The sequence below is a fragment of the Zalophus californianus genome, chromosome 1 (genome assembly GCF_009762305.2).
Source record: "Zalophus californianus isolate mZalCal1 chromosome 1, mZalCal1.pri.v2, whole genome shotgun sequence".
Lineage (NCBI taxonomy): Eukaryota > Metazoa > Chordata > Mammalia > Carnivora > Otariidae > Zalophus > Zalophus californianus.
In genome coordinates, this window is record NC_045595.1 from 113538005 (window position 1) to 113562932 (window position 24928).

General features: G+C 44.0%; 1 protein-coding gene across 6 annotated transcripts in view; it reads left to right on the plus strand.

Annotated features, from left to right (window-relative positions):
- Positions 1-24928, plus strand: part of LOC113916508 (schwannomin-interacting protein 1) — an 854544-nt gene that overhangs the window by 723102 nt on the left and 106514 nt on the right. For 5 of the 6 annotated variants that reach the window (XM_027582977.1, XM_027582979.1, XM_027582978.1 and 2 more), the window contains one exon: positions 12454-13146. In XM_027582977.1, coding sequence (XP_027438778.1) covers positions 12454-13146 — 693 coding nt within the window. Of the gene's footprint in view, positions 1-12045; positions 12244-12453; positions 13147-24928 lie in introns of those variants that run through there. The other variant, XM_027582981.2, reaches the window with a different exon arrangement.

Sequence of the window (24928 nt, forward strand, 5' to 3'; positions counted from 1 at the left end):
CCTGCAGTTGCAGAGTGTATGTACTGTTAAATATGTTATATGTTACAGATGAAATAGTGAAATATCTTTTGAGCTGTCCAACTGTATCCTCATGTAAGTTCAGATTTTTAGTGTGGGTTAACATAGAAACTGACAGATTTGTCTCATTGATGTGGATCCTCATCTTTGTCTGAAACCATCAATTAGGATATCTAGCTATTTTGATTTAAAAAATGCCATTTCTCTCAATAAGAAAGTTATTCTTAGCCATACATTTTATATGTCAATTTGACTTATTCTAATTTTTGTTTGGCATTTTTACTTTTCATTTTTACAAGTTTAATAATATTGTTTTTATAGAATTTACTATATTTCATCAACCCTAATGTACCATTGATATGTAAAACACATCATTAGTTTATATGCTACTAAAGAACAGCAGACATGCTGCTAATTCTAATTGCAAGATGCTACTGATTCTAAGACACATCCCAATTTCAGAGGTGTTAAAATTATTTTTAAAAGCGTGCTTAAAATCGATAAAATGCAGTGATATAAAGCTTCTCTTTTGAATGGATTTAAAAATGAATTGATTTAAAGAAAAATATTATGTAAATAGGAGTACAGGTGGAATATAGTGTGACAAAATCCTTGAGGTGGTAGCCTAGTGATTGTGACTTGGCCTGACTGGAGAGAACCAGATACTGCCTGTTGGCCCCACCTGTGAGCTCAGGCCAAACACTCCCCTCCCCCCCAGCGCTGTGTGCTTCTAAGGGAGAGCCTGTCTCCTCCACGGAGCATGGGAGAGGTATTTGGGCAATTATGCCTCTGCTCAGGTTGAGGAATGTGGCTATAACTCACTGAAGTCATTTCATGAGAGTGAAAAGAAATTCCTAAGAAATAGACTCATTACAGGTATTGAAATAATCTAGACTTGCCGCTATTTAAATAACAGCGTACTGAGAGGTTTCTATTTTGTTTTGTTTTTAACCAATTCTCCATGAAGGAAGGAGGAGAAAAACAGCATTTTAGCCTCTCTTGCTGAGTAATTTATTTACCAATAATGGCTGACATGAAACCGTTTCAGTGATTATTAAGCCCAAGAATGGTCTGCTTTGTTCTTCATAATAAATTTACCGGTTACAATTATGAATAACTTGAAGCAAATTGTATTTCATTGACAAAACACAGAAGTGGCTAATTTCCTACTTCCAGAATGGAAGTGAAGAGAGGAATCATTTTAGATGGAGTTGGGAAAAACTGTTGACATTCCATTGGAAAAATGCTCCGCTTTCGCACATCATCTCCCTGACTGTTGCGTGGATTTGTGTTCATGGTGCTTTCAGCTCTCACCCTGCACGAGGTCTAGTCCTCAGACTGCTAGGTACTGGGTGAACATTTCCCCACGAGCCATGCAAAACCCTCTGATTTCCTTGGTGCTTATTCTTGAAGGGTATTGTGAATCATTAGCCAGAATGCAATAGAGCAGGAGGTCACAAGTCAGTCAGGCGCCACTGCTTGAACAGAGCCTGGTTTTGCAAACCTAATTTTGAAGGTTTTAACGTAGCTGTAATTGAGAAGTTAAATTGAACACATATGCATATCCTAAGAAAGGTATTCTTCAGAGTCAGCAAATAGTCACATCATACTAAGCATCAGTGAACCTATTATAGTATAATAAAAAGGAAAGGTCTTATAACAGAAGATTATTTATAGGCTATTAGTTATTAGTGTAATTTTAAAAATATAAGCAGTAACAATTAGCAAAATTGATAGTATTGGAGATGCAGCTATTTCCACTCACTGGTACTAATAATATTAGCAATAATTCTATATAGTGCTGTCAATTGAAAGCTAAACCTCTTCCAAGTTCTTTGTCTATCCTTATGGTGTTTTTATCAGATCATTAATGCATAATTTTCTAAGAACCATTTCCTCGTATTCATAAAAGTTACTGACATCATACATTAAATTTTGAAATTTCTTCATAGTTTGGAATACAATTGTTAGTGTGATGTGGTCCAGTACCCTTTCTCCAAGCAGATAGAGTGGTCAGAAAGTCAAATATATTTAGGAAGTAGATTCGCCAAGAGTGGTGTCTTAGGTCAGGTTCTCTAGAAGCAGAGCCTGAGAGAGGGATTTGGATGCAGGTGGTTTACTGGGAGAGAAATCTATAAGGACGTGAGAGAAGCAGGATAGGGGAAGGGGGAAATGCCAAGCAGGATGTGGATCAGATGGTACGCTTGGCTCGATGAAGGCAGATGGATAAATTGCCCCATAGAGGATAGCTGTGAGCCTTTGTAGCCAGTACTCACATCAGCTGGGGGCTAGGTGTGGTGGCCAGGAACAGGGGCCTGCGTGGGCCACTAACAGCACTAAGTACATTTGATGCTGGAGGAGGAGAGGTCAGGGCGAGGGGAACAAGGATGGCCCCCAGGTTTGTGGCATGGTGAACAGAATGTGAGTAGAACAAGTGAATAGATTCCCATATGTAACAACAGTCCCCTCATAACACCAACAATCTAAGATTGCCGAAGAAATATGAAAGGATTCTCATTTTACAAATATATAAATTTTCCTTTAGCTTTGACTTCCTAGGTGAAAAATACCAATTTCTTGGCATATTTGTATAGGATCAATTTTCTGCTAAAGACATATAAACTTTATTTAAAAAAAGCGTTTTCTTTAGACCTTTTCCACTTATTCTGCTTCGTGTTGAAAACAAACCCAAACTGGTTCTAGTACTCTAATAATTGAAGATTCACCTAGCTATAGTCCCAATATTATGTTAGCTTTTAATGAAAAGTATTATGCATTGTTCTTGTGCATTCATCCTTCAGTCCAGAAGTCAGCAAACTATGGCTTGTGGGCCAAATGCAGCCTGCAGCCTACCCTTAAATGGCCTGAGAGCTCATTTTTAAAGGCTTGATTTAAAAAAATGCTGCAGACTATATGACCCACAAAGCCAAAAATATTTACTATTTAGCCCTTTACAGAAAAGTTTGCTGACCCCTGTTACAGTCCATTAAAACCCCAAACCTTTTTTCAAAAGTGTGCTGACCCAATCTCTATTTTGAAATAAAATCTGACATTCAAAAACTTCAAACTAGTAAGTGATTTATGGAATCAGAAAATTATTTGTTTTATAAAAGGATTCATCACAGACTTTATACAAATAAATTCTAGCTCATCTGAACAATTAAAAAAAAAGATTTATTTGTTTGTTTTGGGGGGGTTGAAGGGCAGAGGGGGAGGAGGGAGAGAGAAACTCAAGCAGACTCCCAGCTGAGCGCAGTGCCCCACCCCCCAGCTAGATCTCATGAACCTGAGATCATACCCTGAGCTGAAACCAAGAGTTGGAGGCTTAACTGACTGTGCCACCCAGGTGCCCCTGAACAATTTTTTTAATGGAATTCTTCAACAATTCAGAGCCATTCCTTTTAAGTAAAATAAATATGCATAATTTTCTTTGTTTCATAAAAATATTACTACCCATTTTGTGACTATTGTAAAAAATTTGAAAAATCCAAATAGATACAAAGGTAAAAAATCACCTGCAATATTACCGTCTATCATTAACCACTGTTAACATGTGGCTACATCTTTTTCTAAGCATATAAACATTTAATTTTTCAAAATATGGGTCACGTTGTATGTGTGATAGTATATCCTCTTTTATTCATTTAATGTTATAATTTTCAAAAGCGTCTTGTTTGACTGCATTTATTCCACAGAATGAATATGTCACAATTTATTTAGACATCTTACCATTTTTTGACATTTAGGTTGAAGCTAATTTTTCACTATTGGAAATGCCACAATGAACGTCTTTATGCATAAATCTAGATCCTCATCTCTGTGTCCTTAGGCTAGATTTTTAAAAGAGTAACTATTGTCTCCTCCCCCCATTCTGTTCCTTGTCCTTCTTACAAATTGGTTCTTCTTCTAGCTCTGTAAATGATGGAGTTCCTGGGGCTAGAAACTTGGCCTACTCTTCTTACTCTCTCTCTCTCTGCAGAAGATATCACCTACACCCAAGCATTCAGATACACACTCTCCCATATTTACATCTCCAGCCCCAGATCTCTCTTCTAAGCTCCAGACGCACACATCCAGGTATCTACTTGTCATCTCCACTTGTATGTCTTATACCATCCCACATAGAAAATGTCCAGAAAGGATTCAGTATCTTCCCTCCCTCTGCTCCCTACCAAACCCCCTTCCTTATTGCCCATTTCTGTAAAGAGACGTCACCTTTCCGCTCAATTGCTTATGATACGAAGCTGGAAGCCATCAGTGACATCTGTCTCCCTCACCACCCCCATCTATTCAGTCACCAGGTCTTGTTAATTCTCTCATCTAAATATAGCTTTAATATTTCGATTTCTCTCCATCTCCGCCACCCCCACCTAAGCCACATTTATCTCCTCCCTGGACTACACATTTGCTTCCTACTTGGTCTCTCTGCATCCACTCTAGTCCTGCTCTGTCCTTCTGTCCCTTTCTTAATTCTCCGCCAAGGAGAACATTTCTAAAAATGTCAGTCTGGGGGCGCCTGGGTGGCTCTGTCGTTGGGTGTCTGCCTTCGGCTCAGGTCATGATCCCAGGGTCCTGGGATCGAGCCCCGCATCGGGCTCCCTGCTCCGCGGGAAGCCTGCTTCTCCCTCTCCCACTCCCCCTGCTTGTGTTGCCTCTCTCGCTGTGTCTCTCTCTGTCAAATAAATAAATAAAATCTTTTAAAAAAATAAATAAAAATGTCAGCCTGCTTTTACAAACCTTAAGTGGTTGTTGGGATAAAGATCTTAATGGCAACCCCTTTTCGCGCCACTTTTCCCCTCACTCTCTTGCTCCAAACTGGTGGCTTCCTTGCAGCTACTCGATGGAGGTAAGCTTCTTCCAGCCTCAAAAGCTTTGTTTAAGAGGTTTCTTCTGCCTTGAACACCCTCCCTCTTCCGCTGACCGGACCTTTTTCTGATGCATCCCCAACACACATACCACCTACATGCTCCCTCAGCATTGTATGAGTCTACTTTTGGGGTACTTATGATAAATTGTAATCTAAATTGTTGTGTATCATTTTTTCTCCTGTAATGTCTGTTTCTCCACTAGACTGATGTTTCCTTTTGGGCAAAGAGCGTTCCTGTCTTTTCACCATAATATCTCCCACATGTAGTAGGTGCTCAATAAACACTTGTTGCATGATTAACGGGTATGGAGTATAAACTTTAGGAAGACATTTATCAAAGAGTATTATCAAATAGTATTCCAGAAAGTTTGTATCAACCAATTTATAAGCTCACCAATAGTATATGACGGTTTCTTTGATCACACTCATTCTGACACTGAGTATTATAGTTTTAAATAATTTAAAATATTTTATAGGCAAAATCTTACCTCATTATTGAAATTGCATTTCTTTGATTACTAGTGAAGTTGGACATTTTTCACATTCCCCCTTACCTTGAGTGATCATATAATTTATCATGTAAACTGGGACACTTTTGAGAGGGAAGAAAGGTGCTGTTCATAATTATGCCAGGACAACAGGTATAAAGCAGGACCATCCTATACAAGCCAAGATGGATGGTTTCCCTAACTCTTTCATTTTCATGTAGCCTTAGAATTCTGGGCATCTAGAGCTGAGAGCAGAGGTCCAAGTGGTGATCCAGGGATAAATTAAAGATAAAAATGGGTTTTGTTCCAAATTTTAATATGGATATCTTTGTGCTGTGCTGTGCTGTGCTGTCCCGTGATTCAGTGACTTAGTCTGGAACTCCCTGTCACCCATGCTGCCTACTTCCCTCATTTACCTCAGCTGCCTAACCCTTGAGACGTCTGACAATTTCATCCAACTCTCCTTTCATGAGAAGGCCGGCGGCCTAACGAGCTGCAAGGAATGCCTTGCCCATAAATGCAGAGCTAGTCAGAGGCAGAGCCAAGACTCTTGGAAGAGTTCCCTCCTGTTCTACCAAGCCGCCTCCTTCACGTTCAGATGCATTCCTCCTGCTCTCTCGGCACTGACGATGCCAGCAGTTATTTTCTGATTTGGTAACACTTCCAAAGTTATGTCGAGAAGTGACCAGAACAGTATTTACTTCCGAGAGCATGCTGTGAGGCTGTTCCTCTTTGACAAGCCTCGCACATCAAAGCACAAGGCGCATGCAGTTTCGGAGGTGGTTCAGCTCGTCCTGGGGTCATGTGCCCATGGTTTCAGTATTATAATGCTTCCCTGAGCTCATGCAGTGAGTCTACAAACTTTCCTAGCTTTTCCTACATGTCCTTTTACGTAATGTATGCCCTTCAGTGAAGCTCAAAAAGTAAATTCAGAGTTGCTTACAGACATGCATTTTCCCAAGAATTGCCAGGAAAGTAGAATATGATGACAGAGAACTTCTGGAAAAAGAAAGACGAGAGCTTAAATAAGTTGAATTTTTGTCAATGCCATCCAATCTGAGGTATGGCTTCATTAGGAAAAGAATAGCAGCCTTCCTCTTCCAATCTCATCAACAGGGAACAAATTTCCTTCCAATGGGATTACCAATAGAGCCTCTGTGTACTGTTGTGCAGATTGTGCACTGCATAGCCCTAGGGGGTGCCATTTACAACGCCACCTGGGCAAAAGGTGCCAAATTGTTCCTCCCAGCAGGCACCTGTGGTGCAGATCACAATCCTCCTGGCACCACCGGACAGGGCACAATCTGTGTGGCCATATGTTGAGGTCCTGACTGACACCTCTGTGGGACTTTTCCCTGATAAAGAAAAAAAGACGCCATCCCATGCTGAAGTTAGAGTTGCCTTATTCACCAATGCCTATAGACTTTTTAGAGTAATCTTCATTTCATACATTCACCTAGTTTTTGTAAGCACTATAGCATCTGTCAAGCCAAGTGTCCTGGTTTCAGGTTTAGAAAATAGGTCATTGGAGCTATCTTTTAAGGGCTGAGTTGCCTAGATTTTGCCATTTCAATTTTATTGAGGAAAATGCAGGAAAGAAATGCACTCTCATGGTTTTCTAGAGAATCAAAACATTTAAGATGTTAATGTTTTTTTAAGGGATGTTTTCCATTAAGATAGAGCTCTGCAAATGAAAGAAAGAAAAAAATTGGATATAGGCTCCATCTCCAAAATATCTACACATACAGACTAAAAGTTAAGGTTGGCTCTACAGGAGAAATACCATGCATTCAGCGAGCCTAATGGACATGTAGACGTTGCTTTTGAATTAGTGGAGGAACCAACTTCTTATGTCCCAACAGGGAAGGGGAGGAAACCATTGAGAGACATTTTTATACCGTATTTCCCACAGTGTCTAGGATGAAATCCAAAGGGTCTTTAAGCTGGAAGAAGCCTATTAATTCATTCACTTATTCATTTGTTCAATTAATTCTTACTATTTGCTTAACACCGTGATCGTGCCGCCTAGCCCTGTCATAAGGAAACTGAGGTCACAAAGTTGGTTAGTGACTGGGCTGGAAACTAAGCCCAGATGTTCTATATCCAGCACACTTGGCCCCACAGTGCTATTAAACATTCCCATGTAGTTAAATTTCAGGTGGTGAAATGGGAGAGCATCTGTGTACTGCATGTGACTTGCATGTAATTCATGTAATAAAGATGAAATAGGAACCTCTTTGCCAGCTATTTCTTTATTATTCTAAATGCCACAACTGAGAGAAGGTTCAGTGTGAGGGGCAATCATTTCCGAATTAGTCTGGGAATTTTGGAAATAAACCTTTTTCCCAGCTCTTTATGATTTAAATATTTCAGTCATGTCTTTTCTCACATGTCGCCCTCACAGATTAAAATCCTATAAATAGCACTGGCCTCTAGAAGCATGCTCTCATCCCTACCTTTTGAGTATTATTCCAGTTTTCTGTTCATGACAAAACTGAAAATCCCAATCTCATGATGGCTATCTTCTGGAAGGATTTGTGGTGGGGGGAACTTGAAGCATGTAGCTCATAATGATGTGGAATTTCCTTTCCTGAGGTGTCTGTCTGTACTCTGCCTTTACACAGCTAAGGCCCCCAACTTGCTGAACATCAGTGCCGAACTTGTTGACAGTTGAGGAGGTGGGGCGCATGTGAGCAGAGGAGAACAGCGGCTCTTGCCAGCTTCCTTCTTCTCTGCACAGACATAAGTACTGCCCAAGGAGCCTCTGCAGGGGAGGAGACTGAGGACTCCTTCGAAGTTGCTGGAAGGAGACGCTTTCTGGCGTTTTGCTTGGTAAATTTATCCATATGCATGCAGGCCAAAGAGCACGGAGGCTTTCACTGAGTGATAGCCAAGATTCTGAAGCCAAGCTACCTGGGTCCAAATCCTGGCTATGCCGCCCAGCTTTCCTGCTTTTTTGACATTAGGCAACTTACTTAACCTCACTATCTTCAGCATCCATACCTATAAATGGAGATACTAGTTTCTTCATAAGAGTTTTGGAGAATTAAATGAATTCAATGTTATTATTAATAATTCCAGCAACAAATACCGATGAAGCTTCTATTCCATTCCAGTTACGATGAATGAAATAGAAATAGCTCCTCCCTTCATGGAATTTAGAGTATTTGTTCATGGTAGGAGCCCTGATCCATTCAAGGGATAAGACGTCAATGGTGACATGTGGGCAGAATTTGTTTTTAATGAATTAGGATAGGATTTTACAAAATAAGGGTTTTATGAAACTTTTAAGTATTTTTATATGTATGTGTAGCCTGAGTCTTGACATAAAATGGTTTTCTTGAGTCTGCTAGAGAAGATAAGCAATTAACAGCAACCTCAGCCTGTGTGATAAGTGGGGTGAGTATCTCAGGAGCATGGGAAAGATACCCGATCCCTTTTGGGGGGGCACAGAGAATCAGGAAGCCTTCCAGGAGGAAGTGACATTTAAGCCTAGACTTAAAGGATAACTAGAAATTTGCCAGAAGAAGGTGGGGGAGGTTGGGCAGGAAGCAGTTCCTTTAAGAGCAATGAGGAGCTAAGGGGGTTTTGAGGAAGCCCAGAGAGATGTGCTCAGATTTGCATTTCAGAAGGGCACTCTGGCTGCATGCAGACAATACACATAGGTAGTAGGAAGACGGTTCAGTCATTTCTGGACAGAGTAGTCTAGACTGGGGTGGGGGCAGTGGGTATTCAAGAGGGACTGGTGATTGATGGCAGAAGGTGCTGGTCTGTGATGACACCCACTCCGACTCACATCTGGGATGTCTAATGTACAGAGGCTGCAGGGGACAAATCTAAGTCTGTAAGCCCCAAGCTTCTCACCTGAGGAAACGGTCCTATAAACAGGAAGACAGGACCTTTCAATCACTTTCCAAATCATCTCTCCATTCTGCTGGACATATCTGTAGACTGTTGCCGGCCTAGGAATTGGCAAGGCTTCTTGTTCCAAAATGGGACAGTTCTTGGCAGGAGATGGAAAGCTGGAAACAGAATGGAAACTGGGCTAGCCAGGCACCTTGCATGAAGAGAAAAGAAAAAAGGAAACCTGGTAACTTCCCATCTGATCCAGAATATCTGGTCATAAAAATAATTTAAAAGGACAGATAATTCAAAGAGGTTTCTATTTGGCTTTGAAATGCCATGCAGTTTTGGCAGTGGATTTACCTTGCCAAATGTTTTTCTAAGGCCTTATTTTGCATCCCCTGAACACAGACCATCTGGGCAGCAGGGGGATGAGTTCCCTCCCCAGAGGGAATCTGGGTGGGTGGCTAAGGAGGTCCTAATGTTTAAAAATTGGGACTGAGACCGCAGCTCTTCTTCATCACCCAGTTAATCAATACTTATCTATCTGTGTCCTGCCACAGAGCGAGGAGTTCTTCCTGACCTAAACCTTGCCAAATCACATGGTGATTTGAAAAGCAGCTATCTAATTCCCAGCATGCAATGTTTCCTACCCACATCTCTGAACACTCTGAGTCACCTCCATCCCACAGGAGGGCAGCCAACTGACCCAGTGCTTCACAGCAACCTCAAAATCGAACCATATTTGGAGCACAAGGCACGCTATTTACAGATGTTACCATAAAAGACATTTTAAATTATAATCAGTCCTGTTTTACAGAAGAGCTGTAAAGGGGCCAGACCAGAGGCCCCTTTTCCTGTATTCATAAGATTGCTGCTTCCAGACAAGTTAAAAGATTAGTTTATCTTCCCTGGCTCAGGCCTACCTAGGACAGGAAAGAGTCACACTTCACTGAAGTCACTTAAACAAAGGGTCTCTGCACCCAGTCCCAATTAGGACCTAGAAGAAATGTCAGGGTGGCAGCCACTCCCTACTAAAGAATTACAAGCATTCCCCTGTTCCTCCATCTGGAGGGTGCAACGCCAGGGTAGTGGCCTGGTCCAGGCTTGAATTCACTGGGAATAATTAGTAACAGCCCAAATCTGGAAGTTCAAGGAAACTGGTTCTCCCCAATCTTTTGTAAAATTAAGTGCTGGTTTTTTTTTCTTTTTCTTTTTTGAAAATTTTCAGCTTTATTGAGGTATAATTGACATATATAAAATTGTAAATATTTAAAGTGTGTGCCATGGTTATTTGATACAAGCATACAGTGTGAAAGGATCCCCCCCATCTAGTTAACACATCCATCACCTCACAGTTTTGTGCCTGTGTGTGAGAACATTTAAGTTCTAAATGTTTTTCATAAGCACCAGAGAAGAGGGCATTTCTTAGTTTCCCAGTTTACAAGCCAGAACTGGTTGGTTCACAGGAAATTCTTAATCCTGAAAAGGTATTCTATGACTCATCTATGCTTTTCAAATGTTGGTATCTTTCATTTTACGGAAACTTGTTCCTAATTAGATGAGATACCAAACTCAGGGAACCAGTGTGTATTCTGAAAAAGCCAGCATATGTTTCTTTGACTCGCTTTCCAGAAAAATTTGAGGGCGCAGAGCCAGTGCACGTGCCAGGAGCAGGTCACCTGATATCCACGTCTTCCCCTCCTTTAATGTCTCCTTGATTGGAGGTGGCCAAAGGGGACTTTAGAGGTTCGCCTGAACCTTTAGAACAGATTCTCCTCCAAAATTCCGGGTATCAGTCCCATCTTACACCTAACCCCTCCATTCCCCATACACACACCTCTCTGAGGTCATCCTCAGCGTGCGGCCGGGAGAGGGAAGGAAGCGTGAGCTAAAGCAACAGGTTCCGCCCACAGCCTGAACTTGGAAGGGGAGCCAGCAAGGCGACTGGAGCTGGGCGGTGGAGGGAGAGGAAGTGGCCGAGGAAGGTGGAAGGGAAATGATGGTGCATGACCAATGAGCACACGTCACTTCGGGCTCCCACATGGGCTAGTGTCTGTGCGCGTGTGGGGGGGGGGGGGGCGAGGTCCTTCACCCAATCACTCGGGGACTTCCGCGTGGGCTAGGATGCGCCGCGCCCGCGCTTTGGGGTACCAGGAGGCTTACGCAGGATAAGGAGCCCCGAAAAGAGGGCCTGAGACGCGCCCCGAAAATATTAGTGCGTCTAGGGGATAAAAATCCACCACCCTCCCAGGGTGCCGCCCCTGTTAATTGGCCGGGTCTGCATGCCTAACGCCCAGGGCCCCCTTCCCTCGGCCTTTTCCCGACCTTTCCAACCCCATCCCCGCCTGGCCTCCCGCCCCAGCCTGCTGCCGCGAAAACCGGGACAGCGGACTACACCGCGCCCGGCAGCCTCTGGGCATGCTCGGTGGCGGGACCGGCTCCGCCGCCGGGAGGGCGCGTCCTCCCTCCCCCAGGGCGGCGGCGGCGGCGGCGGCGGCGGCGCTTGCAGCGCCTGCAGCTACTGCCGCCGCGCCCCGGCTCCGCACACCTTTGGGGCGGTGACAGCCACCCTCTCCGGCTCAAGCTGAGAGTGCCCCCCCACCCCGAGGCTTCCGGCGAGCCGAGGAGGGGCGGGTCAGGGAGGCGCGGAGGCGGGAGTGAGACCTCCGAGGTGCCTGCGGTTCCTTAGAAAGTAAATCTCAGCTAGCGAGCAGAGCCCGGCTCCCCGCCGCCGGCGGGGGCGGGGCGGGGCGGGGCGAGGCGGGGCCGGGGCGGGGGGTGGTCTCGGCGCCCGGAACGGGGTGCGAATTCAGTAGCGCCCACCCTCTTCTCGGTCCCGCCCCCAGAGAATTATAATTCTCTGGGAAAGTGATTCTCGGAGAATCCTTGGGGCGGGGTGCAGGGGCGGGGTGCAGGGGCGCGCCCGGCGCAAAATGGTTACAACAAAGTCCATGCGCGCCCCAGGGACCCTCTTATGGAAAGTGTCCGCACTGATGGCTGGGCACCCCCTTTGCTAATTTGAGGGTTAGTTACTGGGAGGAAGTATGGTGAGAAGGGTGGGCTAAGGGAAGCCTCAGGCTGGTGCCGGCTCCGGTTCCCAAGCCTCCTTGGGGGGCGCACCTCCGGCCAGGCGGGCGTGGGGCACTGGGCCGGGTGCACGCGGCGGGCGGCGGGCGGCCGGAGCAGGCTCGGCCCGGCAGCTCACTCTCTGCCTCTCCCCCCCCCCCCACCCAGGATTACCGAGAGGATGGGATGGATCTAGGCAGTGACGCCGGCAGCAGCAGCAGCAGCAGCCGCGCCAGTTCTCAGTCCAACTCCACCAAAGTGACCCCTTGCTCCGAGTGCAAATCCTCGTCGTCGCCGGGGGGCAGCCTGGACTTGGTGTCTGCCCTGGAAGACTATGAGGAGCCCTTCCCGGTCTACCAAAAGAAGGTGATTGATGAGTGGGCGCCGGAGGAGGACGGAGAGGAGGAGGAAGAGGAAGACGAGCGCGACGAGCGGGGGTACCGGGATGATCGCTGTCCGGCCCGGGAGCCGGGGGACGTGAGCGCCAGGACCCGCGGCGGCGGGCGCAAGGGCGCCACCACTGTCATGCCGCCTCCTGTGCCCAACGGCAACCTCCACCCGCACGACCCCCAGGACCTCAGGCACAATGGCAACGTGGTGGTGGTGGCCGGCCGGCCCAGCGGTTCTCGGGGCCCCCGCCGGGCGGTCCAGAAGCCCCAGCCGGCGCGGGGCCGACGCGGCGGCCGGGGCCCGGCGGCTGGGGTCCTCTGCCTTCAGCCCACCGACGGCGGGACGTGCGTCCCGGAGGAGCCCCCGGTGCCCCCTATGGACTGGGAGGCACTGGAGAAGCATCTGGCTGGACTGCAGTTCCGGGAGCAGGAGGTGCGGAACCAGGGCCAAGCGAGGACCAACTCCACCTCCGTAAGTTGGCCGGGGTGCGTGCCCACGCGCGCACACACGCGTACACACCCCGCGCACCGCCCGCAAGCGCCCTCCTGGCGGTCCCACCAGCCTTCGGCCCCATTCATCCTTCCCCGAGGGTGGGGGCCGGGCCTAAGAGCCTGCCTTCTGCTCCCCTGGGGTATGGTTGCTCAGTCTGGCAGCTGTGTGGGTTTGCCTGATGGGCGGAGAGGAGGGAGTGGCAGCCAGAGGGCAGCGGAAAGTCGGGTTAGTGGAACCGGCGACTCATTTTAATGGAATTACTTATGGAGACGAGGTTGTGAGTCACTTGCCTGAAAATAAATCCGGGGAGATCTTGGCACCGAGGCCAGTGCCCTGCGGGTGATATTTCAAGTCGTAATAGTTGTGGCTTTGTCGACCGTGGTGGATCTCCCTTCGTTACCACTGATGTCTCGCCTATATATAGGCTGTCCCCGTGCCCACGCTCACAGTCGCCTGCCCACACCTCCGGTATGGCAGCAGGGTTTGTCACATCTCGCGTTTAAGAGGATGCTCCTGAATTTGAATGGGTGGCCCGCCCTCCTCTAAGACTTCGTTCCTTTCTGAAACCTGACCTATTGCTGACCTGGGGAATGGGGTGAATTGACCTGCTAGGGTGAGGGAGTGGTTGTTGCCTCTGTCGCCGCAGCCTCTCTGGTGAATCCCTCCTTGTTTTGAAAAGGAGCCACTTGCAGTTTCTTACGGAGGCTACTGCCTCAGTTCAGGAAATCCAGAGAGGGAGGGGTGCTGAAGTGGAACCGAGAGAGGGAGAGGAGGAGGGCTCCATCTATAATAAGCTCTGGCAGGTTTGCACTTGTCTCAACATCTTTCTTGCCCCTGAGAGGAGAGCAAATAAATGACTTAAAAGAAAAACATCATGAATGTAGCTCCGCTGTTTATCACTGTTGTGAGATAAAGCAACAGTTGTAATTTGAAATCGTTAATGATGCCCCTAAATGGGGCTGAAGGGCCCCCAGCTTCACTGCGCTGCTTTCTGCGTGTAGCGGCGGTGGGGCAGTGCGGGAGAATGCTTGCGTGCAGGTGTAATTTTTCGGCTCCAGAGCCCTGGGGCTACTGGAAATTGGGTGCATGCACTTCTGACCTCAGGGGTGAGGGCAGTAACTGCGACTCACAGGGAAATTGGCACGGTTTCTATCAGACAGAGCTCTTGGCTGACAGAGCCCACTGGTTAGTGTCCCTTGAGAAACTACCTATTAAATTAACACACTCATTTTAATCCCAGCTGTTTACCATGGCCACTAGCAGATGTGGACTCTTTCCATTACAGCCACTCCTCTCTTATATCTTGCAATGGAAAACATCCCTTTCCCACTTAGTGCTTGAGAAAAATACCTGATTAAGCTCCCTGGACTTAAAACAATGACTTGAAGATAAACACATGTCATGTACTACTGCATGACATTTTTACATTCCAGGAGAACATAACGATTGGTGTACACATAAAGTTAGGATTTGATGATAACAGTGAGCTCCACTATTTAAAAGTTATGAAACAAAATGTTACTGAGCACCTGTGTGTCATGTGCTAAATGCAAGGTCTGATTCTCAGTGCTGCAGTTACATATCTGTCCATGTGAGACTGGAATTATGGTGAGGAAAGGTAAGGGTGCAGACTGACTCCCCTCTAGGAACTTAAAATTTAATAAATTACTTAACAGCATCCCTTCCCCCAACACACACACACCCCCACAGCCTCGTACTTATTGTGAAGACTTTATGAGTCTTCTTGGGCAATCTTTGAAACTAAAGGTGTCACCTCACCTATTGAACAATTTGCATATTTCGGCTCCCCTCCCTCCACCCCAGTCCTTCTGCAAATGTCCCCTCTGGGAATTTCCTCCACAAGTTACACAGAGAAATTTGGAACCCATTTCTTTAAAGCAAGTATGTGTACAGAAAAAGGGGAGGGGAGAGCCTTTGAGGTTGTTTAATCAATTTTACCATTTTTTGGTTTGTTAATAGCAAAATTGCTAGCCAGTGTCAGTTTAGAAGTGTTTTTCATACTATAAGTTACTGACGAAATCATCTTAGCATTTAAAAAAGAAATGAAATAAAATAGAATATACTACCGTCCATTATGGGTAGTTACAGTAAGCTTGGTTTTAAAAAACTTTTGGTTTTATACACTGGGTCATGATGTAAAACTTATTTCTCACTGTGGGTTGTTATAAAAGTTGAAAAACACTGATTTAAATCCTGTTTACTCCCGCCTAGAATAAGTGGGAGAATTTATAACTATGAGGACAGAAACTTGAGAATAACAAAGGAGTCCTATAAAAGAGAAATCCTATCTGGAGGAAGTTGTTCAAATCAAATACTTTTGCTCCTCTTTAAAAAGTTGTGTACATGGGGCACCTGAGTGGCTCAGTCGGTTAAGAGTCTGCCTTGGGCTCAGGCTCAGGTCGTGATCCCAGGGTCCTGGGATGGAGGCCCACATCTGGCTCCCTGCTCAGCGGGGAGTCTGCTTCTCCCTCTCCCTCTGCCACTCCGCTCCCCCTGTTTGTGTGTCCTGTCTCTCTCTTTCTCTGTCAAATACATAATCTTAAAAAAAAGTAAAAATAAAAATAAAAAGTGTATATAAATGGAATTAATACAGAGTACTGGGAGGAAGGATATAAAATGAAAAAGAGGGGTATAGTCTCCTTTACCTATGAAGAGAACCAAATAAGCTTTTCCCACCCGAGGGAAAACCCGCAGTAGGGTTTGCCTCTATTGGGAATCAAGTGGCTGGTTCCTTTCCATCATTCCAGACTTCTCAGCTCTCACAGCCCTGACCACCGTCCCCAAAGAAAAGTAAGGCACTCTGGTGTGTTTTCTTAGTGCTTATTGCTACCTGACCTTATCTTGTTTGGTTCCCCTTCTTTTTTGGTTTCTGTAGAATCAAGTTGTAGTGTAGAGGTCTTGCCTCTCTTTTCATTGCTGTAACCTAGTGCTTGGGATGCAGTAGTTTCTCAAATACTGAATGAATGAATGAATGAATGAATGAATGAATGAATGGTTTGTTAGGCCCACATGCCCCAGACTTAAGCTAATCCCCTCGTCTAACAGCTGAGAAAATTGAGGCCTATTGAAGTTAAGTGATTTGCCTAAGAGCCCACTAAGTAACCTAGGGAAAGCTTTCTTCTTACGCCAGACTAAGGTTTTTTTCTTTTTTTAAGGTTAAAATCAATTTGAAGTAAAAGGGAAGGAAAGAGGCTTCCCTCTCCCTAGATTTCCTAATGACAAGTCCCCTCTTATGCTTCCTGGTAAATATTAAGGACCTAAGTAAATTAGGAAATAATCAAAATCCCATTATTTCAGAGTCTGTTCTCACAGGCCTGGTTTAGTTTTGGTTCGTTTTAATAGAATAATGACTGCAGCAAGATCTCAAAAGGAAGGATGAGATGTCAAAATTGTGTTGACCATCAGCCATTCCTAATCTAGGGGAAATTTAGAGGCAAATTAAAAAAACATACAACATTTAGGTGGGATTTAAAACCTAGGGCTTACCTTTTTTTTTGTGAAAGGCTTTAAGCAGCTAATTTCTCCCTTAGTGTCAGCTGAAGAGGATGGGGCTTGGATGGTGCCGGAACTGTCTTTGGGGTCAGGGCTCTGAGGTGCCAGAGGAAGTCCCGAAGGAAACACTTTGGTGACCTTCCATCCTGCTATCCTGCTAGACAAATTTGCCTGCCCTCAGGTGGCCCAACCTCCTTGATGGAGCAACCCCCCCTCACCTTGGTGTCGGAGTCTTGAGGGCAGCAAGGTCTCTTTTTTCTACTGCCTTATCCCCAGTAGCTCCCTCCTGCTTGGCACAAATGCCTGACACACACACATGGGGAGGGGGAGCCATTCACCCAACAACCAGAACTGCTCCCAGAAGTGCCCCCTCCAGCTGGCCAGCCCCTGGGCCTCTGGTAGCCACCTGTTTCTCACAGGCCCGCCCTGGGCCTGCATCAGCATCAAAGGCCCCACACAGTTAAGGAGTAAAGAAAGATACTGGGGACTGGTTTGGTGCTTTTGATGTCAGATCCAGAACCAGCTGTGGCAAGTTTAAGGGAGACCTGCTCCCCAATATTCATATTCACCCTGAATTCTCATTTTCCTACCTACTATGACTGGTAAACTGGCTTGGGCAATCGGAGGGAAACCCCGGTTTCCCTCTTCTCAGCACAGACCCAAGCAGTCCACTTTCTTTTCTTCTGCTTCTCCTGGATCTTACTTTGTCTCCAGATCACTCTTCTACCTACTCAAGGGCTCCCCTCCGCATAGCAGGTGGAGTGACAGTGCCCGTTGTCTCAAGGTACTCCTCTTCCTGAATGGACTATTATTCCACCTCTTTTTCTCAGTCGTCTTTCTGTGAGGTTTTCTGTCCTCAGTGTCTGTGGTCCTCCCAAGTTGAGCCTGTTCTGTCTCTGGAAACTCACCCTCTTTTTTCTCCCTCTTTTCCCACTTCTGATTCTTTTTTTAAAAAAATTAACTGTTGAGGTAAGGTAGACAGTCCACCGCACACGTTTGAAGTGTGCAATCTGGTCGGTTTTGATAAATGTGTACGCTTGTGAAACCAACACCAAAATTGAGATCATGAACATATCTCTCACCCCGAAAAGTATCCACGTGCCCCTTTGCAATCTCCCCATCCTGTCCCTTGGCCACCACTGGTCTTATTTCTATCACTGTAGGTTAGCTTGTTTTTTTCTAAAATGAACGTAAGTAGAATCATATAATATGTACTCAGTTTTTGTCTGGCTTCTTTTACTCAGCATGTAATTATTTTGTGACGCATCTATGTTATTGTGTAGAGCAATGTTATTGTGTAGAGCAATAGGTCATTACTTTCTGTTGCTAGGTAGTGTTTCATTTTATGGAGATACCCTATTTCCCTGTTGATGGACATTTGAGTTGTTTCTAGTTTCTATTACTAATGAAAGTGCTGTGAACATTCATTTGTAGGAACATATTCTTTCATTTCTCTTGGGTAAATTACCTAGGAGTAGAAGGGTTGAATCATGTGGTAGGCAACTTTGGGGGTTACCTGTTTTCCAAAGAAGCTGCACCCTTTTATGCTTCTGTCACCACGATTATTCATGTACTCACTGTAACCTTGGCTTCCTCTCCCACTGTTTGCTCTGTTCCATCTCTGTCTTTGGGGACTTGCAAAATATCTCTCTTCAGGTGACTGGGGTGATTGCTTCCCTCTCTCTTAAAACAGTGAGAGAGCACCAGGCTCCCATCTTCCATCCAACCAGAGTCATTACACCCATTGTTCAAAAATACCCATTTTTAAATTAGAGAAGAGTTTTACTTGTAGACCCAACACCTTTTAATTATGGTTTTGTTATTTTTAGTGCCTGTCACAGGTGCATTTCCTCTTTTAATGAGAAGATAAGAATAATGTTAATCGATAAGATTCATTGACAGCAAATTCTCCTGATGAAGTTTTTTCCTAAGTACTTGAAAATAATTTTTCTTTTCATTTGTTTGTACTATTGACTAGTAGCAAACTTTAAATTGCCTATATTTCTTCCTAGAATGGTAGTAATCACAGGTTGTTTTCAATGTATTATTCTGTAAGCCTTCTAGCCCAGGTCCTCCTTCCCCGTCAATGATCAGCTGAAGTAGCTGGAATGGCTGAAGTAGCTTGTTTCTGTAGTTACTTGGGCTATGTTTAAATTTTATGAATTCCCATTTTTATAGACTGAATTAAGATGTCTTTATTACTCCTACAAAATATTGTAAAATCTGTAAGTTTAATAAGTCAGGTGCTTTGGCAGCCTGGGGCACAGCAGTGAAAATATTCTGTGTGGTGTGCAACTATCTCTTACTCCTGCTGGAGAGCGCTACATGACATTGTTAAATCTTTTTTTTTTTTTTAAATCATACCCAGAAACTACCAGGACTTAATGTACTCTGTGCTTCAACCTTTTACTTTGAAATGTTTCGTGCCATCATTGCCTGTTTTTCTAATTGATGTTGATATTTGTTTACGAGCTGCAAAGGCTGTTCTATCCATTAGCGTGTACTTGAGACTTTAAAGAAATATATGGTTGGGTTACAAAAACATTAGGTTGCAGGTGAACTACACGTTCTGGGGCTGTGTGTGTATTTAAACTACCATCACATGGTTCCTCCTATAGCGGAACATTTGAAAGTGTTGTGGTTGGGCGAAAGGAGATCTTTGCCCACCGATTGGTTTGCACATAGCGTCCTTTAAAACGTCTTAAGGAAAATTTTCAGGGTGCGTATCTGAAAAACAGATGTAGACATTCTCATCACACGTTCGTGGAGCTCTTTGAACATCTCACCGCTGACATCCTCTCACCATCCTCCATCTTTTTCCAGCTCTGCCACACTTTCAACTCCAGATCCTTTGCCTGGCATTCCTTGTTACTTCACTCAGGAAGGCCCAGCACGAGCCCTTTGCTTCAGAGCGGGTCCAGATGCTGCTGTCCACCGAACTGCCTGGCACTTGCTTCTCCGTGGCCTGCTCTGACTCAGGGCCTCCCCTCTTTGGGAAACTGTACCTGATCATCTCGCTCTTCTGAACTTTTTATTCCACTTGTGTACTACTTCCGCATACTTAGGTTTTGAAAAAAAAACTTTCTGGTTTTAAGTGTTTTCACATTATCACATTCCATCCTTATGACACCTAAAATGTGCACAAGGCAGTACTTGTATCCATTTTAAAGATGATAATACTGAGGCCCAGCAAGATTTAGGGATTTACCTGAAGTCTCAGACCCGACAAAACTCAGACCAGACCTGTCAATTTCTGACTCTGCTTCCAGGCTCTTTCAGTGATATGTCAATTGATATTCTCAATTATCTTTTCATGGGTATGTGTGTTCCCTACCCAAGTGCTAGTAATCATAATTCCAGGTCCATGTCTAAACTCTGTGACATTACATTTGCACTTAAGAGTAGAAATTTGTTTTTACTCCTAGACCTTTACCGCTGAAGACATGAATGGTCTTGTTTTCTTACTTTTGAAATTCAGTCCCAAGTATTTTAACAAAAAGGGCTTTTGCAAATACTTTTCTTAACCACTTTTGGCTCCTTGAGCTGTTAGATAGGACAGATGATGTTTTATACTGTCAGTGACCAGAAGATTATTTTGCATACAACTTCTGTGGAAATTTAAGTGTCAATTATGAAATTAAACTTTATTTAAATAGAAAAGTAATAGGATTTTGAAAATAGAAAGGATCCGAGAGGTCATCTCATCAAAACCCTCATCTTTTTCAAGGGCAGAAATACTATGGAGATTAAATACCTTCACTCAACTTCCCCCAACGTCCTCAGCCCAGGCCTGTCCCAGTCTGGAAGTAGATTCTACTTTTTAGCACTTGATCGGAAGTTTTCATTTTATTGTTTGTTTCTCTTTTTCTTCTGTTAAACCAGCATTTTCAGACAATTACAAAATTGCTTTCTTCCATGCAGACTTCAGCTCATCACTGTGTGTATTCCTATCAACAAAACAGTGCTCTCCCTGGGTCAACGATATTTTCCGTCATTGTTCCTTTTCCTGTCCGTCCAGCCTCCTTTCCACCACTGGGCCACACAGTTCTTCCCTCTTGTGGGGCCAGAGGATGACTGGCCCTTGACAACTCTGCAAGGAGCCGCCTGAGTTCTGGGAGGCAGAGAGGGGAGCAGTGAGGGTTGGGTTCACCCTTCCACAGGTCACTTCTACAGACAAAGTCCTTCCGTGAACTGTCAGGCTGTGAGGTCGAGCCTGAGCTCAGAAAGACAGGCGAGAGAAGATTGTGCAGCTCACCCACATGCAAGTAGAGCTTTAAGTGAATAGTTGATTGTAAGCCTCCCAAAGGGGAAATTAACAAGAAAAAATGAGAGAGAAAAGTATTTGTAGAGTTCAGTAGCAGCCCATGAAATAGTCTCCACTAGGACATCAGGCTTCGTCAGAATGTGGGTGAGAACAAGGAACAGAAAAGTGGACATCAGGAAAGGGAGATGTGTTTGGGTTTTTATGTTCCCCATATGATGTTTCTTAGTTTCCCATTTAAATGTGTAGAACTGAGCCATCACTAATTCTTCTTGTCAAGGCCAGGAAACTCAAAATAACCGTTCTCCTTCACTTAGCCAAGCCTCATCAAATCTGTAAGAGCCCGCATTGTTTCAGATGCTCTTGGTTTGTTTCTTTGCTTTGTTTTGTTTTTGGCTACCACTTCACTTTTGTGATGTTCTTTTCCTTATATATCTGTTAAATTATTATGTCAAGCATGTTCTATCACCAGTCTTTGTCATTTGTCTTTCTCTGTTTCCATTCCTGCACATACTTAACCTCATCTTATTGTCCCCACCTGATCTATTTTTCAATGTGTGTGTCATTTTGGGTTATTCCCATTTTTCCCTACCTTGGCGGTATTTTCTCCAGAAAGTTTACATAATCCGAAAGATGATGGTTTAGGCCATGAAATACTCAGGTGATAGGAATGAACTCAACCAGTGTTGGTTCAGCTCCAGGTTGATGGTTTTTTAAAAGTACTTTTAAAATATTTTTGAGTTACCTGTAACTGATGTGAAGTTACAGCAAAGCTTACTGGAAGCAAAAGAGTTAACCAGTTTTCTTCCATCTAGTTTTGTTTATCAGATTTCTTAAAATTGCCACTTATATCTGTACATTCTACTGATACCCTTGAATCTCCACCCAAATATTTTATATTTATTTGTAATTGAATGACCTTTTTTGGTATATCCATCATCAACAATATCACGTTCATCTTTGTTCTTCTTTTATTTCCTTCCATTTCTCAAAGTTACTCCTTGGCATTTATGTTCTTGAAAGTGATTGTGGATCTTTCTTCCTTGGGATCTTAGTATAGTATATATATATTTTTAAAAGCTTCAATTTTTATGGATTACAAGAAGCCGTGCATTAGTCAGCAGCTGATTTCTGCAAATATATCAATTCAGGAGGGTTTTATCACCCATGTCCTAAAAGAGATGATTGATCCTTCAAAACTCTTCCTTGTAGAAATGAATGTCTGAGTTATCCAGAGTTGGGTTTGTTTTTGTTTTTGTTTTTGTTTTTTTTACAAAAAGCATCTAGCAAGAAACTGTGTGGGTTGGGCTTTTCTAGGTGCTGCTGCACTTGCCCAAGCAGATGAGGCTGGTTTTTAGGGTGCTTGGAAAAGGGCAGAGAGCAGAGTGCAATCTCTGTAGCCTCACAGCCAGGCCTCTGGGCAGCAGATCTCCCGTCAGGATCTCCCCGAGTCTGGGTGAGCTCATCTGGCACGGTGTTGCCCCCTCAGTGGTGCATACCCGTTGCGACCTCCCCTAGGGTCCCCCCACTGTGATCCTCAGCCTGCCTCTCTTTCCTCTTTCATTCGTGTGCAGGTCCCCTGTCTGTAGAGAACCAATTCAAAGTCTGTATGAAAATGGTTCATCCAGTTCTGGGCACCTCTGATGACCAGGGCCCCTGGCCAGGTGTCCTCATGGACCAGCTGGTGATGAGGAGACAAGGATGGGCACTCTTCTGGGCCTGCTAGCTATGGCCAGGGGCCCCTCAGTGACAAATACGTCGTAGGCATGTTCAGAACAAAACCACAGGTAAGTCATGGCAACTACTAAACTAACGTCATTTGTTTCTGCTTCCTTCTGGGTTTGCCATATATGGAAAGAATTTTGCTGTCTAAAAAGGTTTAAAGGGAATGAGGTAATTTCCTTATAATGCCTAAGATCTCCAGCAGTGTTGTAAATTTAGATTTGAGGTTAGAGCTTTAAAAAATAAAAACAGAACCAAAAAAGCTGCTATGTTATGAATTGCTGGGGCATTTTGAGTGTCAAGTCCAAGTAGCACAATAGCTGGTACCCTCCTTTTCTCCATGCAAAGAAAAAGTAGCGTGAAACTTACTTCTAAAATAAGAAGGGTCTGGACCTGTGGGAACCTGCACAGTGTCTCCTTAGAAGAGAACTTAAAGGCTAATCTCAACTCCTATAAAAATAACATGTTTTCAAATAGTTTCAAAACCAATTTAGCCTTCTGTTTTTCTCCTCATGGCACCAGTAGCTAAAAATTATACCACTTATGAGAACTGCAGACAATTTTTTTTTCTTTGTGAAATCTTACATAATTTTTGGTCCATTTGACCTGGTCTGACATTTTATTATGAGCAACTGCATCTTAAGTGCTCTGTCCTTTTTATTTCCACTCTAAAATTGGTAAGGAGTAAGAGAGAAGACCACTGGGATCTTATTTTTGAATACTTAAATTATGTAACTAGTGATCTCCTGTTAGAGTTGTTGCTCAGCCTATGGTGGCCCCACACAATTGGACCCAAATAGCCCTTAAAGTCAGATCTTGTTCTAGAAGAAAAACTTGAGGTAGCAGTGGTTTTAAAACTTCTTGAATACCTGCTCTACTATGGTATGGTGGTTTCAATATTAGATTTATGTTTCTTGTGTTTCATGCAGAAACACTCAACAAAGCCAATGTATAACTGTTGTGTGCGCACTAACTTATAAGTAAGACCCCCTACAGAATATTCCAGTGTGCTGGCAGCCTAATTAGAACTCTGTTTTCCTAATAAGCAATTACACTGGGAATCCAAATATTAGAGCTGGGAGGGATTCCATAGTAAGGATGGAAAACCCAGCTGCTTCCAGAGCCGTGCAGATAACTCACGAGGGCAGTGCGTCAGGGGGAAGCAGGACCGTGGTGAACTGGATGGCATGTCCCAGACATAAAGCGGCAGCTGTTCTAACATACTGATGGACTTGTTGCCATGCCAGAATATAGTCAACGTTCTGATATATCAGGAGAAGCCTGAGACCAAGGTTTTATGAGAAATATCTTGAATATGAAACTTTGACAAGTAACTGAAAAAAAAAAGCCACATAATTTTGTAGGGCTAACAAGCATATAAGTTCTTCAGAATATGGTCTTTGGGCTACCAGCTTCCCATCCCATACCAAACCCAATCTCTCTTTACAAATGAGAACCCTGAGGCCCAGAGAGGTTCAATAACTTTTCCTGAAGTGGGGGTGGGGGGGGGCTTGCTGAGAGGTCTGGTGAGATACTACAAATGAGAGATGCTAGGGAAGAAAACTCATGAAGCAATGTTCTGATTTACTGACACCAGAGTAGCTTCCTCTACCCCTTTCAGGGCTTAAAATAATTTGAAACAATAACATCGGGGGCGTGGGGGGAGAGATAACAGCATACACCTTATTCTGTTTTACCTAATTTTTATACACATCCCATTACTTAGAATTTACTTTTCTCTTTCATCTTCAAAGCAGTTCAAAAACTGATTTTTTATTTGGAGTCAGGGAAGTGTATTGTGATTTATTTTTCATTACTTATGATTAATGGAAAGGGAGAAATTCTTTAAGAAAAAGTTACCTTAAACAATCACACACACACACACACACACACACACACACACACAGGATATGTGGTCTCAGTTCTTTTATCTGCTGGAAATTCGTCTGAGACCATTTAATTCAAGGGGTGGCAGTAGGGGTGAGTTTTGATAAAATTTCTTGTTATTATATGGAATCTAATGAAACTTCAAGATTGCTGAATCATATTTAGATTTTATTTAACTCCAGCTGTTACTACATGATATACTGTTGGAAGCATAGAGGTTGCGAAGTTTTGGGGGGTTTTTTTTCCTCTTTAGAACCACTGGCTCCAAGTACAAAGTCAACACAGATTTCAAGCAAATGAGACAAGTTTGGGGTCTTGATTCACTTTCCTTTAGAAAAATAGAAAACACTGTTCATTTTGCTTTTTAGACATGACTTT